Source organism: Sus scrofa, chromosome 13 (genome assembly GCF_000003025.6).
Source record: "Sus scrofa isolate TJ Tabasco breed Duroc chromosome 13, Sscrofa11.1, whole genome shotgun sequence".
Taxonomy (NCBI): Eukaryota; Metazoa; Chordata; class Mammalia; order Artiodactyla; family Suidae; genus Sus; species Sus scrofa.
The window spans coordinates 7,063,129-7,080,883 of NC_010455.5; the positions used below are offsets into that span (position 1 = coordinate 7,063,129).

The following is a 17,755-nucleotide window of genomic DNA, read 5'->3' on the forward strand; positions in this document are numbered from 1 at the left end:
CAGAGCTCATGGCAACACCGGATCCTTAACCCACTGAGTGAGGCCAGGGATCGAACCTGCGTCCTCATGGATACTAGCCAGATTTGTTTCTGCTGAGCCATGACAGAAACTCCATCCTTTTGTAATTTAAAAAAAAGTACTTTTGTGGGGAGATATTTTGAAACTCTCCTGTCTCTTATCAAAATTTTATTCACAAGGTTTAGCCTGTATAGATGATTCTTCTCCAAATCAATTATTATTTTTTGGCTGCTCCCCCACCCCAGGCCCCCAAGCTGCTGTCATTCCTCCCTTATTTGTTGGCATGTTCCTGTAAGAAGAGTTTAACCTTCTCCCCACTTATTTATATATTCACTTACTATTTTATTAATAGGGTCTCAGATATCTTTATTCTATCCATTTGATTAGAATCTACTCCTGTCCTTTTTTTTTTTTTTTTTTTTTTTTTAAGGGCTGCACCTGTGGCATATGGTGGTTCCTATGCTAGGGGTCAAATCAGAGCTACAGCTGCCGGCCTACACCACAGCCACAGCAACCCCAGATCTGAGCCACGTCTGTGACCTACACCACAGCTCCTGGCAACATTGGATCCTTAACCCATTGAGCAAGGCCAGGGATCGAACCCACAACCTCATGGGTTCCTAGTTGGATTTATTTCTGCTGTGCCACGACGGGAACTCCTATGCCTATCTTTACATCATGGGCACGTTGATACCACAGATTTTATTTTATTTTTATTAAAGTATAGTTGATTTACAATGTCATGCCAATTTCTGTTGTACAGCACTGTATGTATGTATACATTCCCGTTCTTATATTGTTATCTTTCATCATGGTCTATCCCAAGAGATTGACTATAGCTCCCTGTGCTGTACTATAGGACCTCATAGCTTTTATTTTAAAGATGACTTCCTTGCAGTGTTGGGCATGAATGAAATGGTCTCACATGTACTTAGTTCTTCACTGTCTAAGAAGAAGTCATTTAATACCTTCTTTTATTTTTCTTGGGGCAGTTATCAGTCCACCTCCTGTGGCTGGGACAATTTCATACAATCCGCACTCATCTTCCCATGAACAGCAGAATGGAGGGAGCACCAGTCCTTCCTGCAAAGGTACTTCCGGGCTTGAGGCAAACCCAGGTAAGCTCTTAGGGGGCATGATAGAATGCCGTGATTTGCCCCGGAAGCTCTGTTATCTGAGGAGTGCCAAAGGTAGACTGAGGCCAACTACAGATTGTACATATTCAGGATCCTTTTTGTGTGTGTGTCTTTTTAGGGCTGCACCCAAGGCCTATGGAAGTTCTCAGGCTAGGGGTCAAGTCGGAGCTGTAGCTGCTGGCCTATGCCACAGCCACAACAATTCAGCATTTGAACTGCATCTGTGACTTACACCACAGCTTGAGGCAACACTGGATCCTTAACCCACTGAATGAGGCCAGAGACCGAACCTGCATCCTCATGGGTGCTAGTCAGATTCATTTCTGCTGAGTCATGATGGGAACTCTGACACATCCAGGATTTTAATGGCTGGAACTCACTTTGAACTGTATTGGTTAGTTATTGCTGTGTAACAAACCAACTCAAAATGCAGCATCTTAAAGCAAAATCATAACCATTTATTACCACAGCTCACTCATTCTGTATGTCGCCTGGGAGGTGGCTGATCCCAGCTAGTCTCCTTCAGGCTGGGCTTACTCATGAGTTCACCTGTTGACTGTAGCCTCTGTTCTGGGCTTGGCTAGAACCATTAGGCTGGAGCATCTCTGTTTCACATCCTCCTTCTAGGATCATTTGGTTTCTCTTCCTTTTCTTGGGACGGAATATGTCCTTCTGACAATGGTAGATGCACCAGAAAGCAAGAAGCAGTCCAGTTTTCTTGAAGCCTAAGCTTGGAACTGATATACCATCATGCCTGCTTTGTTTTGTTATCTGAAGCTAATCATGTGCTCAAACTCAGAGTCAAGGGGTGGAGACATGTACTCTACTCCTTTTGGAGGAAGAACTGTAGAGTCATGTGGCAGTGCATGGATACCAGGAGGGAAAGAATTTGTCCATGAATGTAATCTGCCATGTGGGCAAAAACATCGCTTAACCCTAAAGGCATGTCACAGTGATAGAATGTTTTGAAGGTTGAATTTCTGTCCATAGGCTTGGCGTCAGACAAATCTTGGTCATGACCAAAGTTTGACATTAAAGAAGTGGCATACAGGGGGAAGAGAAGAGGATTTAATATGAAGTACTGAGCATTTAGCTCTGGTGCCACCATCGTCTCTCCCACTTCCAAGGGAGGCGTCATGTATCAGTGTGGAATCTCATTGCTAGTGAGACTGGATGCAGCCTCAGATGCTTTCCTGTTGCAACACTGTTAGCAGTCTGTCTAGTTTGGGGCATATTAGGTATAAACCTCAGCTATAAGCTCACAACATTATTCTTGGGGAAATCACGAATTTGAAGACTTGTTGGTCAAATGATTGAAAATATTCTCACCTGCCTCCAATAACAACTAGAAAGTCATAAAAATAAGAACTCAACAAAAAGCTATTTAGTACATAACACATAATATCTTGGGAAGCATCTTGCATGCACAAGATACTTGACATTGCTCTATTCCTTTTGAACTGATATTAATGAGAATCTATATGGAACATGCTTAGTGAGAGTCACACCTGAGAAAGAAATTAGATTTGAACATCTGAACCTTTTTTTTAGTATGTCTCCTAAGATTTATTGTTAAGGTTTATTTTCTGCATAAACATAACATCATCTCTTAAAAAATTAACAGTAACTTGATGAAATTATCTAGCACTCAATCTGTATTAAATGTTGTTCTGAGAATGTTTTTTCTTTTTTTCATTTTTGAAAAGTTTTATTGAAGTATAGTCGATCTACTATGTTGTGATAATTTCTGCTGTACAACAAAGCGATTCAGTTATACATACACACACATGCATTCTCTTTCAAATTCTTTTTGCCATAGATTATCATGGAATATTGAGTAGAGTTCTCTATGTTATACAGCAGGTCCCCATTGGCCAGTCATTCCGTATACCTCAGTGTGTATATGCCAGTCCCAAACCCCCAGTCCATTTCTCCCTCCCCCCACCTGTCCCCTTTGGTAACCGTAAGTTTGTTTTTAGCATCTGTGAGTCTGTTGCTCAGACTCAGTGTTAACTGCAAAAATATATTATGACAGAAGAAAAAAAAAAAAGGAAAAACCAAACATGATAGTAGAAAGGACAGAAAGCTACCATGTAACCAAAGGAGGAAAGTGGGAGAAAGTTCTTGCCTTTGCCTGGCCTTTCCCAGCACTTGACATTGAGAATGTACCTACATCATAGGCCAGTGGCCCTGCTCATTTTATGAGGCATCATTTTAAGACAGAAAAGAATTATGAGAGATATTGAAGGTTGTTTTACAATGAAAAAATTAAACTCAGCAAGTTCATGAATGAATTTCATCTTTTCTTTTTTTTAATTATTATTTTTTAATAGTTATTTCCCCAATATAGTTTTTTTTCTACTGTACAGCATGGTGACCCAGTTACACATGCATGTACACATTCTGTTTTTGCACATTATCATGTTCCATCATAAGTGACTAGACATGGTTCCCACTGCTACACAGCAGGATCTCATTGCTAATCCATTCCAATGTGAATGTATTTCAAATATACATATACTTATATGTAACATATACACAGACATATACATACATTAATACATGCAAACATACGTGAAAGAGGATTAACAGAACTACAAGGAAAAATAATCAACTCAGTTAACAGTTGAGGGCTGGGAGAAATAGCTCTGGTTAATTTGTAGATCAAGCAGACAAGACCTTCAGTAAGGACAGAAGCCCTGCAAACACTATCAACAAGCTTAACCTAATATACTTGAAGAAAGCACTAAAAATCAAAAACTGCACACCCATCTTTCTTCCTTCCTTCCTTCTTTTTTTTTTCTTTCTTTTGAGTTTTAGGGCTGTACTTGTGGCATATGGTGGTTTCCAGGCTAGGGGTTGAATTTGAGCTACAGCTGCCAGCTTATGCCATAGCCACAGCAATGCAGGATCCAATCCATGTCTGTGACCTACACCATAGCCCACGGCAACACCGAATCCTTGACCCACTGATTGAGGTCTGGAATTGAACCTGCAACCTCATGGTTACTAGTCAGATTCATTTTACTGCGCCACAATGGGAACTCCACTGTACTGTAATGGAAACTCCACATCTTTCTAAGAAGACACTTGATTTACAAGTAATTAGCTTAACAAATGATTGGTCGAGTCTTAAGGCATAAAGCAAGTTTCAAAAAATTTTCACCTTTGGTATCATTTGGGCCATGTTCTCTGACCCCAAAGGGACTATTAATTTCCAAGTTGGAGATTAATAACCAGCGATAACTAGACTTACCCCTTAATTTGCAAGTGAAGAAGCATGTGCCTTAATAACTCATATATCAAGGTAATAAATTATTGTAGAAAACAGAAACTATTCAGAACGGATCAATGCTTGTCAGTTACTATGACTTCCTGCCTCCTCTTTCCTGCCTCTGATGTACCCTCCCCCTGGGACACAGAGAGTTGATGTCCACACCCGTCAGGTTATTAAAAAATTAGTTGGCATGTTTTTTTGTGTCTCAAATAACCCATCGTTTGCTCTTTTATTTTGATCATCAAGGAGAAAAGAGGAAAATGAACGACTCTCATGTTTTGGAGGAGGCCAAGAAACCCCGAGTGATGGGCGACATTCCACTGGAATTAATCCACGAGGTCATGTCCACCATCACGGATCCTGCAGCCATGCTCGGGCCAGAGGTCAGTAGGGCGAACCTGGGTGGCCAGTTAGTGGGCCCGCCACCCCCCTTCTGCTCTCTGGGCCACTCCCACTGTTGGGAAGGGGGGATGGGATTGCCGGGAGAGGGTGTGGCATGCTACCCTGGTTTGCATAGCATCCTAGTGGTTAGGATGGGGAAGGTATGCAAAGCTGGTGTAGAGGTGGTTCCGCTGCATGATGTCACATCACAGGGAAACATAAAATCTCACGCAGTTAATTTTGAAAAAGAATTTTTGTTTTGCTTTTTTTTTTTTTCCCTCTTTTTCAGGACTGCACCCACAACATATGGAGGTTCCCAGGCTAGGGGTCCAATCAGAGCTGTAGCTGCCAGCCTACGCCGTAGCCATAACAACACCAGATCTGAGCCATGTCTGTGACCTATACCACAGCTCACAGCAATGCTGGATCCTTAACCCTCTGAGTGAGGCCAGGGATCAAACCTGCGTCCTCATGGATACTAGTCAGATTTGTTTCTGCTGAGCCACAATGGGAACTTTTTTGTTTTGTTTTGTTTTGTTAAATTTAAACCCTCATAAAAGTTGCAACTATTCCATAATAAATGATTCAGAGACTCTTTATTTAGATTCACTGATTGTTACCATGCCACATTCACTTTCCCTCTGTCTCTTTCTCTCCTGTGAACCATTTGAAACCATGTCAGAATTGAATGCAGATGTTGTAACACATCACCCCTAACTATTTTGGGCTGTATTTCTTAAGACTGATTATTGATTTACATTGCCACTATGTCGTTATCACTACCAGAAAATTTAGCTAGGTTACCATATTATCTAATATATGGGTTGGCAGCCTACAGCCTGGAGGCCAGATCCAATCCACTTGCTGGTTTTGTAAATAAAGTTTTATTGAAGCATATCATCTGTGTCTGCCTATCAGGATAACAGCAGATCTCAATTATTAAGACAGGGGATATATGGCCATAGAGCCCAACATATTCATTATCTGGCCCTTTATAGAAAAGTATGCCTAGACAAAGTTATGCTAGACCCTTGGCCTAATGTACAGCCCTTATCCAAATATACAGCCTTATCCAGATTCCCCATATTTCCAAATTCTGCCCTTTATAGCATTTGTCGCTATTGAAGGATTAGTCCAGGATCACACATTGCATTTGGTTCTTACCTCTTTGCCTCTTTAGCCCCTTTTATTCCAGAATGGTTCCCAGTCTTCTTTTGGTGTTTCATGGCAGCACTGTTGTTGGAGGATCCTGATGCATCCTGAAGGATCCTGGTTGCTGGTTTTGCACCACATCCCTCCTTTGGGATTTGCTTACTCATGATTGTATTCAAGGAAAGCATTTTTGGTAAAAGTACTCCTGTCATCTCATTGTGTTGTATTCAGGGACAAAGCGGAAATGTCTTAATTTCTGAAAGCTCCCAGGAAATGAAGAAAAGGCTTGGAGATTATTTTGCAGAGTTTCTTTTAAATTTTTTTTAGTCTGGCTCTGCTAAAGTGTTGATGTTTTTGGAGTTCCACTGTGGCTCAGTGGGTTAAGAACCCAACTTAGTCTCTGTGGGGATGTGAGTTCAATTCCTGGCCTGGCTCAGTGGGTTAAGGATCTGGTGTTGCTGCAAGCTGTGGTGTAGGTCACAGATGAAGCTTGGATCTGTCATTGCTGTGGCTGTGGCATAGGCTGGCAGCTGCAGCTCTGATTTGACCCCTAGCCCAGGAACTTCCATGTGCCGCAGGTGCGGCCCTTAAAAGAAAAAAAAATATATCGATTTTTAATTTGTCATGTTTCCTTAGGGATGGTATTGAGGATAATTCAAAGAGCTAGAATGTTGTTGAGAGAAAGATTGCCTTATAAAATTGTTCTTTCCTTTTCCTTCTAGATAGCCTTTTGGGGACCTAAGACTATAGTACCTTTTGTATACTTGTCTTTCAGGGATTTGGTAACTTAACGGGTTAGTTTAGCTCAGTTTTTTTCAGCTGTACAATGTGGATATAGTCACACATTTCAGAATTTGTCAGATGGGTTTAGCAGTGTACTGCTAGAGTTGACTCATACTGGTGTGCACAGGGCAACTTAAATTTTCAAGAACTCTGTGAACTCCTTGCTAACTATGTTGATAGTTTTAAATCGGCCACAGTGGCATCCAGGCACCTGGGCAGCTGACCAGTGAAATGACCAAGTGTTGCCAATTGGCTTCTCGTCCTTGGGGAGTTATTGGGTAGCCATTGACCTGCATCCCCCTGAGTGGGTTAAATAGGATGGGGGCACCAAGTGCTGGCATAAGATTGTGCTGCCAGCTGTAGTCAATGGTGGGTCAGCAGATACTGCTCTGCAAAGATAACTGTCTTCCAAAAAGAGGTGCTGGTAGTATAGATGTGATGGCCACTGTAGGGCCTGTAATGAGAATTTTGGATTTGTTGTCCCAAGGGTGCTATAAAGTTCAGTGAGATGGGATTCCTCTAAACTAGGGATTGGCAAACTATAGCCCACAGGTTCACCACCCTTCTAAATAAAGTTTTCTTGGATCTCTGCTCCACCCAGTCATATATGTGTTGTTTGTGGCTCCTTTCACCCTACAACAGTGCTGGCACGTTACCACAGAGCCCTTAAAATGTGCAAATTTTTTTTTTCTTTTCTTTTTTAGGGAGGCAGCTATGGCATATGGAGGTTCCTAGGCTAGAGGTTGAATTGGAGCTGTAGCTGCTGGTCTACACCACAGCCACAGTAACGCCAGATCCGAGCTTTGTCTGCAACCTTCACCACAGCTCGAGGCAATGCCAGATCTTCAACCCACTGAGAGAGGCCAGGGATCAAACCCTCTTCCTCATCCTCATGGGTATTAGTCGAGTTCGTAACCCACTGAGCCACAATGGGAACTTCTGATGTACAAATTTTTTTCTAAATTTATTTTTTAATTAAAATATAGTTGCTTTACAATGTTGTGCCAATTTCTGCTGTATGGCATATTAACACATACATATATATACATCCTTTTTCTTATACTATCTTCCATCATGTTTTTTCCCAAGAGATTGGGTATATTTCCCTATGCTGTACTGTAGGACTTCACTGCTTATCCATTCTAAATGTAATAGTTTGCATTCACCAACTCCCAATTCCCAGTCCATCCCATTCCCTTCCTCTCCCCTGGCAACCACAAGTCTGTTCTTTATGTCTGTGTGTCTGTTTCTGTTTTGTAAATAGGTTCATTTGCGCTATATTTTAGATTCCACATATAGGTGATATCATGTGGGATTTTGTCTTTCTCTTTCCAACTTACTTCACTTAGTTTGATAATCTCTAGGTCCATCCATGTTGCTACAAAAGCCATTATTTCATTCTTTTTTATGGCTGAGTAGTATTCCATTGTATATATGTACTATATCTTAATTCATTCCTCTGTTGATGGACATTTAGGTTGTTTCCATGTCTTGACTATTGTGGATAGTGCTACAGTGAACACAGGGGTGCATGTACCTTTTTCAATGAAAGTTTTGTCCAGATATATGCCCAGGAGTGGGATTGCTGAATGATATAGTAGTTCTAAATTGAGTTTTCAGAGTTGTGAAGAGCTAAAAATGAACTACTTGGCCCTTTCCAGAAAACTTGGTGACTTCTGACGTGCACCAAATTTCCATGTTCAAGTATCATGTTCTGGTTTCTGCAAATGCTCTCCCAGTCTGCTTATTTTGTTTTCGTAACTTGCATGTGTTGGTTAGGACCCAGAACATCCATCAGTGTGTCTTATTAGAACACAGAAGAGAAGCAGTGCTATGTCCTGTTCCCTCTTGTCTTAAGAGAAGAGCCTGGTGTGATTGTTCTCCTGTCTCTTGCATCCCAGACCAATTTTCTGTCAGCACATTCAGCCCGGGACGAGGCGGCAAGGCTGGAGGAGCGCAGGGGTGTGATTGAATTTCATGTGGTGGGCAATTCCCTGAACCAGAAGCCCAACAAGAAGATTCTGATGTGGCTGGTGGGTCTGCAGAACGTGTTCTCCCATCAGCTGCCCCGGATGCCAAAGGAGTACATCACACGGCTGGTCTTTGACCCGTAAGTGGTGCTCAGGTCTTCCTTCTCCCTTTTTCCCTCTTTAAATGAGAGAGGAACCACTCAGATCATGCAAGTCAGCCGTGGTCACCCACCAAGTCCTGCTGCCTCTCATCACACTGTGGATACAGGGCAGCATCATGATACTTGCCATGGCCAAAGGCATTGGGGTGAATTTTTCAACAATTCATCAATTCTTTATGAATGAGGCTTTATATATTTTAAGCTGCTTGTAACTATCCTGTGCTTCATTCATTATAGCAATGAAGAAATAGAAACACTAAAAAGATGTCCCACTTTTTTATAGTCAAAATAGTCTTGATTTTGGTATCTTAGCTAGATACCAATTTTGCCTGGCTCTTTAAGCCCTGGGAAGATTATTACTGTATTAGATGAGTTAACTTTGACAACCCATTGCTTAAAAAAAATGCAACAAACAAAAAAGCAGACTTCCCTAATGGAATGGATTTTAACATAGATAGCCCAGCAGCCTGTGTGAATTGTGATTCATGCATGTGACTATTCAGATGGATATTTTAGACAGAAAGTCTGCCAGAATTCTGGAATGCAGGTTTTAGCAAATTGTACAGGTGGATTTTATTTTGTTTTGGTTTGGTTTTTTTTGGCCACACCCATGGCATGCAGAAGTTCCTGGGTCAGGGGTCAAACTCATGCATACCTCAGCATTTACCAGAACCACAGCAGTGATAATGCTGGATCCTTAACCTGCTGAACCATCGGGAAACTCTTGAGTCTTGTTTTCTTTTCTATATTATTTCTGTGATATTTTTTATTTATTTTTATTTTTTAGCTGTACCCACAGCGTGTGGAAGTACCCAGGCCAAGGATGGAACCTGTGTCACAGCAGTGACCCAAACAGCTGCAGCGACAGCGCCAGATCCTTAACCCACTGTGCCACAAGGGAACTCTGTTTCTGTGATTTTTTTGAGTGAGACTAAATTCTTCAGAAACATATGCCATGTTTGTCCCTGACCTTGTGCTCTGCCTCTGGTCTTCGACTGTGAGTCTGTGGGCATTGGGGGTATCCCATTCCAGTACCTGTGAGCACCTCCCAACAGGCTCTGGTCTTTAGTTATAAACCTCAGACCCTTCTTGGTGGCGGGCATTTTGTTCTCATGGAAGCTCCATTGCAGTCTTGTGCAGGCAAGTTTGCTCTGAAAGGTCCACATTAAGGAATGGTCTGGTGAGGGAGTTCCCTGGTGGTCTGGTCGTTAGGACTCGGTGCTTTTACCGCTGTGGCCCAGGTTTTAACAACCCCCACCACCACCCCGGGAACTGAGATCCCACATCAAACTGCAAAAAAGAATGATCTGTTGAGATGGTGACTAGATAAAGGAAGTTTCCGTGGAAAAATCAAGAAAAAACACTCCCGCCACCTCTTTTCTTGGTTGGTTAATGAGGAACATCCCAAACAGTGTATTTATATAATCAGGCTAGGTGAAACTTTGACGTAATCTTATTCTTTCAGGAAACACAAAACCCTCGCTTTGATTAAAGATGGACGTGTTATTGGTGGCATCTGTTTCCGCATGTTCCCTTCCCAAGGATTCACAGAGATTGTTTTCTGTGCTGTAACCTCAAATGAGCAAGTCAAGGTAAGGGTAACCCAAGGTCTTAGAAGAGACACAGAAAGGGGTGCTTCCATGAAAGCTGGGGAGCTTGGCAAGGTCTCTGTGTCAAGTCCAGAGAAGGCCCTGAGTGGGGTCCAGGACTTTCCGAAGAGTATCCTCTCACCAAGTGTGTGTATTTGTGTGTTTAAGGCACATGGTTCCACATATCCACAGTCAGGCGCTCCCTAGCTTTGTTGGACCTTGGGGCAGGCACATCACAGAGCTGCAATTCAGGCATAGTTATTTATTTATTTATTTATTTATTTATTTATTTGTGTGTGTGTGTGTTTGCCATTTCTTGGGCCACTCCCGCGGCATATGGAGGTTCCCAGACTAGGGGTCGAATCAGAGCTGTAGCCACTGGCCTATGCCAGAGCCACAGCAACGTGGGATCCGAGCCGCGTCTGCAGCCTACACCACAGCTCAAGGCAACGCGTGATCCTTAACCCACTGAGCAAGGCCAGGGATCGAACCCACAACCTTGTATTTCCTAGCCGGATTCATTAACCACTGAGCCACGACGGGAACTCCAATTCAGGCATAGTTTATTTCAGTTGAAGGGAGATTTGAAAAGTCATCTCAGTGTTATTGGTAATTTCCATGTACACACACGCCTAGTGACACTGCACCACCAGAAAGGGTATGGTGCAATGTGTGTTGGGATGATGGCGCCCATCTGAGAAAGATTTCTTATGACCTTGTGCCTAAAGAGGGGCAAGGACTAAAGAAATGCTTAGTAGGGGAAATCGTGAAAAATTTGAATACATTCAGGACTGAATTTCAGAAATATTCATGCAGGGTTTGGAAATGTGGGTCTTTTGGGTGTGTGTGTGTGTGTGTGTGTGTGTGTGTGTGTGTGTGTGTGTGAGAGAGAGAGAGAGAGAGAGGTTTGCCTTCCCAATTGTCCTTGGCACTGGTCCCTTCCTCCCCAGACTCTTGTATTGATAGCACAGTTGGCATTGCGGACTGACTGGCATAAACCAGACTCTCACTGGCAGAAAGATCTAGATTATGTTGTGTTCTACTCTGCTGCTTTTATGAAAATGGAATCAGATATATCTTCAGATTATGATTCATTTGGTATTTTGGGAGCCCTAAAATCATACAAAAATATGGCAATTGGTGGAAAGATAGGTAGCTCAGTATTTGATGGCTGCTGAGAAAAATTATTGGAAGTTCTAAGGCAACACTGTCCAGTGAAATATAATGCCATGTGCAAATGTGAGCCACATGTGTGATTTAAAATTTTCTAGTAGCTACATTAAAAAACAAAACAAAACAAACAAACAAAAAAAAAACAGGAGCTCCTGCTATGGCTCAATGGGTTATGAACCCTACTAGTATTCATGAGGATGTGGGATCGATCCCTGGCTTTGCTCAGTAGGTTAGGATCTGGGGTTGCTGTGAGTTGTGAGGAAGCTTGCTGACGCAGCTCAGATTGGTTGCTGTGGTTGTGGTGTAGGCCTGCAGCTGCAGCTCTAAGTCAACTCTTAGCCTGGGAACCTCCATATTCCACAGGTGTGGGCTTACAAAGAAAAAAAAAATGAAAATAGACAGAAATAATTCTAAAAATATATTTTATTTTACTCAGTATATCCAAAGTGTTGCCATTGTCGTAGGTCCTCAGTGTCAAAGAATTATTGAGATGTTTGAGATACTACTTTCTTTGGTTGGTACTATTTTATTTTATTTTATTTTTATTTAAAAAATTTTTTTATTTTCCCCACCCATGGTATGCAGAAATTCATGGGCCAGGGATCGAACCTGCACCACAGCAGTGACAACACTGAATCCTTAACTGGTAGTCCACCAGGGAACTCCCAAGAGGGTATCTTATACTTACACCTGTCTCAGTTTGGACTAGTCACATGTCAAGAGTGCCCTGGGCTTGAACAGAGGGGGACTAAGGACATAGTTGCCTTCTTAGGCCACAGTGAAGCAATGCCAGTTACAAAAAGCAAAAATGGGTCACTGGAAGGAGGCTTGCTCTGCCTGGGGGCTGCAGCCAGTGCCCTGGGTGCTTTTGCTTTCATTAACAGCTCTGCTCTGCAGTAGTCACAGTGCCAATTACAGCTGCCGGGATTTCCTCTCACAAGGCACAAATGAGGTTTTTGTCTTGAGCTCACAGCACTCAGCATCAAAGGGCCAACCGCATCCATCAATCTTACATTCATCATTCTAACGGGGGAAGGTGAGGGCCCAAATTTGCCTGAAACTGATCTCTGGCTCTTTTTCAATGAATTTTGACAGTGTGTCTTTAGATGGTGCTATTGCTGTGCTTAGCACATTCTTATTTACTCCCAGCCAAAGTGAGAAGGAATTCCAAGTGTTCAGGATTTAGGAACTTACTTAAAAGGAAAATTTTGTTTGGGTTTTAACTGGGAGAGGAGCTGGAAAATATGTCCTTGGTTTATAATTTCAGAAAATGATTGCATAATTTTTATTTGCAAAGAAAGCTACACCAAGTACCTTGTTTGGAAAAAGGTTGGTTAAGGTTGCCTTGGACAGTTTAAGGTACTAGAGGGAACTAAAGGTGTTTAATATGAATTGGATACTTTGTCTTATTACTGCCCAAAAGGGCAATTTGTATTTTTTCCCAAACCGTGTAATTTCCTAAAGACTTGAAGGAGGGTGACCAAACATCACAAACTAAGTAGGAAAAACTTAAAAAAAAAAAAAAAAAAAAAAAAAGAGCTACTTTATGTAAGTGACTTTGAAACTGTAGTTTTAGAAAATGAAGTTTGATCTCTCAAAACTGAGTGGAATGGATGATTCTTATGGAAGCCAGTGCTGGTAGTACTTATTTGTGAAAACAGCAAGTTCATAAGTGGAGGTTTACAATTTTTATTTAAGCTATTAAAAGTTTTGGCTAGGGAGTTCCCATTGTGGCTCACTGGTAATGAACTCGACTAGTATCCATGAGGAATCAGGTTCAACCCCTGACCCTGCTCAGTGAGTTAAGAATCTGGTGTTGCCCTGAGCTTCAGTGTAGATTGAAGACATGGCTTGGACCGCACGTTGCTGTGGCTGTGTTGTAGGCTGGCAGCTGCAGCTCTGACTGATTTAACTCCTAGCCTGGGAACTTCTATATGCTGCAGGTGTGCCCTAAAAAGATCTGCCCCCTCCAAAAGAAATCTTGGCTAAATGATACTTTTCTTTTCTTTTTTTTTTTTTTTTTGCTTTTTAGAGCTGCGCCCACAGCATAAGGAGGTTCCCAGGCTAGGGGTCGAATCGGAGCTTTAGCTGCTGGCCTACCCCACAGCCACAGCAATGTTAGATTTGAGCTGCGTCTATGACCTGCACCACGGCTCATGGCAATGCCGGATCCTTAACCCACTGATCAAGGCCAGGGATGGAACCCGCAACCTCATGGTTGGATTTGTTTCTGCTGCACCACGACAGGAACTCTGGCTACTAAATAATACTTTAGAATTTGCCTTTCCACTCAGTTTGGAGCATTAAGAGTATATACAAATTTCTGTGAATGCTTTAAGTAAAAATTTGTATGTGAATTTATCTTGCTCAAAGCAAGATAACATTTGAGACTTTACTTAAAGCTCCTCGCCTGGTTTTAGAATCTTACCTGAGAACTATTTGGATTTGATATTGTATGCAACTTTAAAGTTTCATAGCTAATACTTATTTACTGAAAGAAATACTTAAGTAAACACTGAAGTTACCAGATGGATTTGAAAAGGAACCCTTTTGGTTATAGTTAAAAATAAAGGCATACAAATAAGGGAGGTAGTTCTGGCATGAAAATCTAAACATTTGCATGTAATAGCTTAACACTGTTAATGCCTCTTTAACCAAGGAAATATTTAAGATTTCAGTGCTGCTGGTCACCGTACTAGACACAGAGAGGATTCAAGTTAAGAGACAGCCCCTACTTACATGCAACTGGACTCAAAGATTTCTTGGCAGAGGTGACAGATAAGTAGCCACTGATGAAGAATGTCTTAGGCTGGTTTTGAGAACCGATTTGCAGAAGAACCATATTCTTCTTGAGTGAAATCTTTGGATTGTGGGTGAAGGAGAAGAAACCTATAGTTCATTAGCTCCTTACAAGATGGTGTACATACAGCAAAAGCCTAGCTTTCTTTCATCAACCAAATGGGGGTTAAAGCTAATTTCATCGGAAGACACATTTTTTTTTTTTTTCTTTTGAGGGCCGCTCCCACAGCATTTGGAAGTTCCCAGGCTAGAAGTCAAATCAGAGCTGTAGCCACTGACCTACACCACAGCCACAGCAATGCCAGATCTGAGCTGCATCTGTGACCTATACCACATCTCACTGAAACACTGGATCCTTAACTCACTGAGCGAGGCGAGGCCAGGGATCAAACCTGTGTCTTCATGGACTAGTGTCAGATTTGTTTCTGCTGAGCCATGACAGAAACTCTCTGAAGACACATTTCTTTCTTTTTTTTTTTTTTGGTCTTTTTAGCTATTTCTTGGGCCGCTCCCTCGGCATATGGAGGTTCCCAGGCTAGGGGTCTAATTGGAGCTGTAGCCACTGTCCTACGCCAGAGCCACAGCAACGCGGGATCCGAGCTGCATCTGCAACCTACACCACAGCTCACGGCAACGCCAGATCGTTAACCCACTGAGCAAGGGCAGGGATCGAACCCGCAACCTCATGGTTCCTAGTCGGATTCATTAACCACTGCGCCACCGACGGGAACTCCCTGAAGACACATTTCTTACTGATTCTTAGACATTACTATTCCTGTGCACAGGCAGTAGCCAAACCTCGATTTTCTCTAGTTTTCTCACCACTTTTCTTTTTTCCTTTTTTTTTTTTTTTTTTCCTTTTTTTTTTTTTTGTCTCTTGAGGGCCACCCCTAAGGCATATGGAGGTTCCCAGGCTAGGGGTTGAATCAGAGCTGTAGCCACTGGCCTACACCATGGCCATGGCAACGCCAGATCCAAGCCGCTTCCGAGACCTACACCACAGCTCATGGCAACGCTGGATCCTTAACCCACTGAGCAAGGCCAGGGATCAAATCCGCAACCTCATTGTACTTAGTCAGATTCATTAACCACTAAGCCATGACGGGAACTCCTACATTTTCAAATAAACCAAAATCCCCACCTCCACCCTGCCCCTGCCCCACCATCCAGCCATTGTCAGCCTGGTGTGCATCCTTCTAGGTGCTGCTCTACTGATTTAGGTACATGGACCTGTACCTGTATGTAAGAGATGACTGCATGGTGTGTTGTTTATATAAATAGAATTCATACTGTACCTAATTGGGGAAAAAAGAAATCCTTTCCATTGTATCTTAAGGATATAATGATTATTTATATTTAGTGCAAAATGTGATTGTTTAAATTTATATTTCGATCAGTTAAAATTAAATTCAATTTAAAATTCATTTTCTCAGGCACTCAATTTCTCAGTAGCCACGTATGAATAATGGCTGCATGTTAGGTAGCATAGATGAAGAATAGTTCCATCCTTGTGGAAATTCCTATGAGACAGTGCAGATACAGAGCTATTGTATTCTTTTTATATAGATTTGCATGATGTAGAAGGGTCATAGCTTATGTAATCATTCCATATTGAAGACATTTGTGTTTATTCCCACTTATTTTTTATCATATACAGTGCTCTGTTTGGAAATGATTTCTAGACACTGAGAAGTGGCATTGCAGTATGAATGAATATGCGCAGAGTCTCAGTTTAAAAAATTATTTCTAGATCATCCTTCTCAGTAGGTTTACCAGTTTATGCTTTCACCAGCGGTGTTGGAGAATACCATTTTCTTGTTCTTTACTGACACTGGGTATCATCAATTTTAAATAAATTTGCATACTTCTGAGTGAAATACTGCTTCTCTTGGTGGAATGCTCTGATTACTATTGGGATCAAATATCTTTTTTATATTGGTTATATTTATTGCTTGTTCCTTTGATGATTTATAGGCTGTCTCTTTTTTGTATTGATCTTAATAGAGGATATTTATGCATTTTTGATGTTAATTTTTACGTAAATTTTTATGTCCCAAGGTTATAAACCCACTTGCTTGTTTTTTTCAGAAATCCTTTTGTATAGGTTTATTTTTCCTTACACTTAGATTTTTTTTTTAATGTATAATAGTTTTTATTTTTTTCCATTACAGCTTGTTTACAGTGTTCTGTCAATTTTCTACTGTACGGCATGGTGACCCAGTTACACATACATGTATACATTCTTGATTTTGAAATAGTTTCGAACTTACCAGAAAAATTACAAAAATAATACATTTTTGTTTTTCTCAGCCATTTGACAGTAAGTTTCTGACAAATGGTACCCTTATCCCAAATACTTTAGTGTATATTTCCTACAAATAAGGGTCTTTTTCCACATAACAATAAAGCTATCAAAAATCAAGACATAAACACTGATTCCTTCTGGTTCACAGTCATCAGTCAAACTATCAACTATCCTTATACTATATTTTACAGTAAAAGAATCCAATTCAGTATAAAGTGTTACATTTAGTTACCGTGGTTTCTTTTCCCCCTCAAGTTTATCTAGATATATTTGCTATTATAGCATTATGTAAGTTTAAGGAGTATAGCAAAATGACTTTACTTACATACATCGTGAAATGATTAACACAATAAATTTAATGAACATCCATCATTTCATATGGATACAAAATAAAAGGAAATGGAGTTTTTTTCATGATAAGAACTCAAGAATTACTCCCTTTGCCTGTAAGTCTGTTTTTGTTTTGTAGATAGGTTCATTTGTGCCATATTTTAGATTCCACATATAAGTGATATCACATAGTATTTGTCTTTCTCTTTCTTACTTACTTCACTTAGTATGAGAATCTCTAGTTGCATCCATGTTGGATTTTTAATCCATCTTCTTATCTTGTTTTCCATTTGACAGAACTCTTTTAAGGCTTAGCTTACACTTAGCTTCTCTCTCTCTTTTTTCTTTTTACAGCACCTGCAGCTAAGTTCCTTAGCTAGGGGTTGAATTGGAGCTGCAGCTGCAGGCTTATGCCACAGCCGCAGCAATGCCAGATCCAAGCTGCATCTGTAACCCATGCTGCAGTTTGCAGCAGTGCTGGATCCCTAACCCACTGAGCGAGGCCAGGGATCAAACCTGCGTCCTCATGAATGCTAGTCGCGTTCTTAACTCACTGAGCCATGATGAGAACTCCACATATCTTTTTTTTCTTCTATACATTCCTCCTTCTCACTCTTAATTATTTTACAGAATTTTTCTCTATTATAGGTACAAATACATCACTCTGCACCAATGCTGTGC

General features: G+C 41.3%; 1 protein-coding gene across 1 annotated transcript in view; it reads left to right on the plus strand.

Moving 5' to 3' along the window:
• The window catches only part of KAT2B (lysine acetyltransferase 2B), a 114,621-nt gene that overhangs the window by 77,978 nt on the left and 18,888 nt on the right, over positions 1 to 17,755 (plus strand). Inside the window, 4 exon segments of the mRNA XM_021071366.1 lie at positions 1,011 to 1,136; positions 4,678 to 4,814; positions 8,649 to 8,857; positions 10,344 to 10,470. Coding sequence (XP_020927025.1) covers positions 1,011 to 1,136; positions 4,678 to 4,814; positions 8,649 to 8,857; positions 10,344 to 10,470 — 599 coding nt within the window.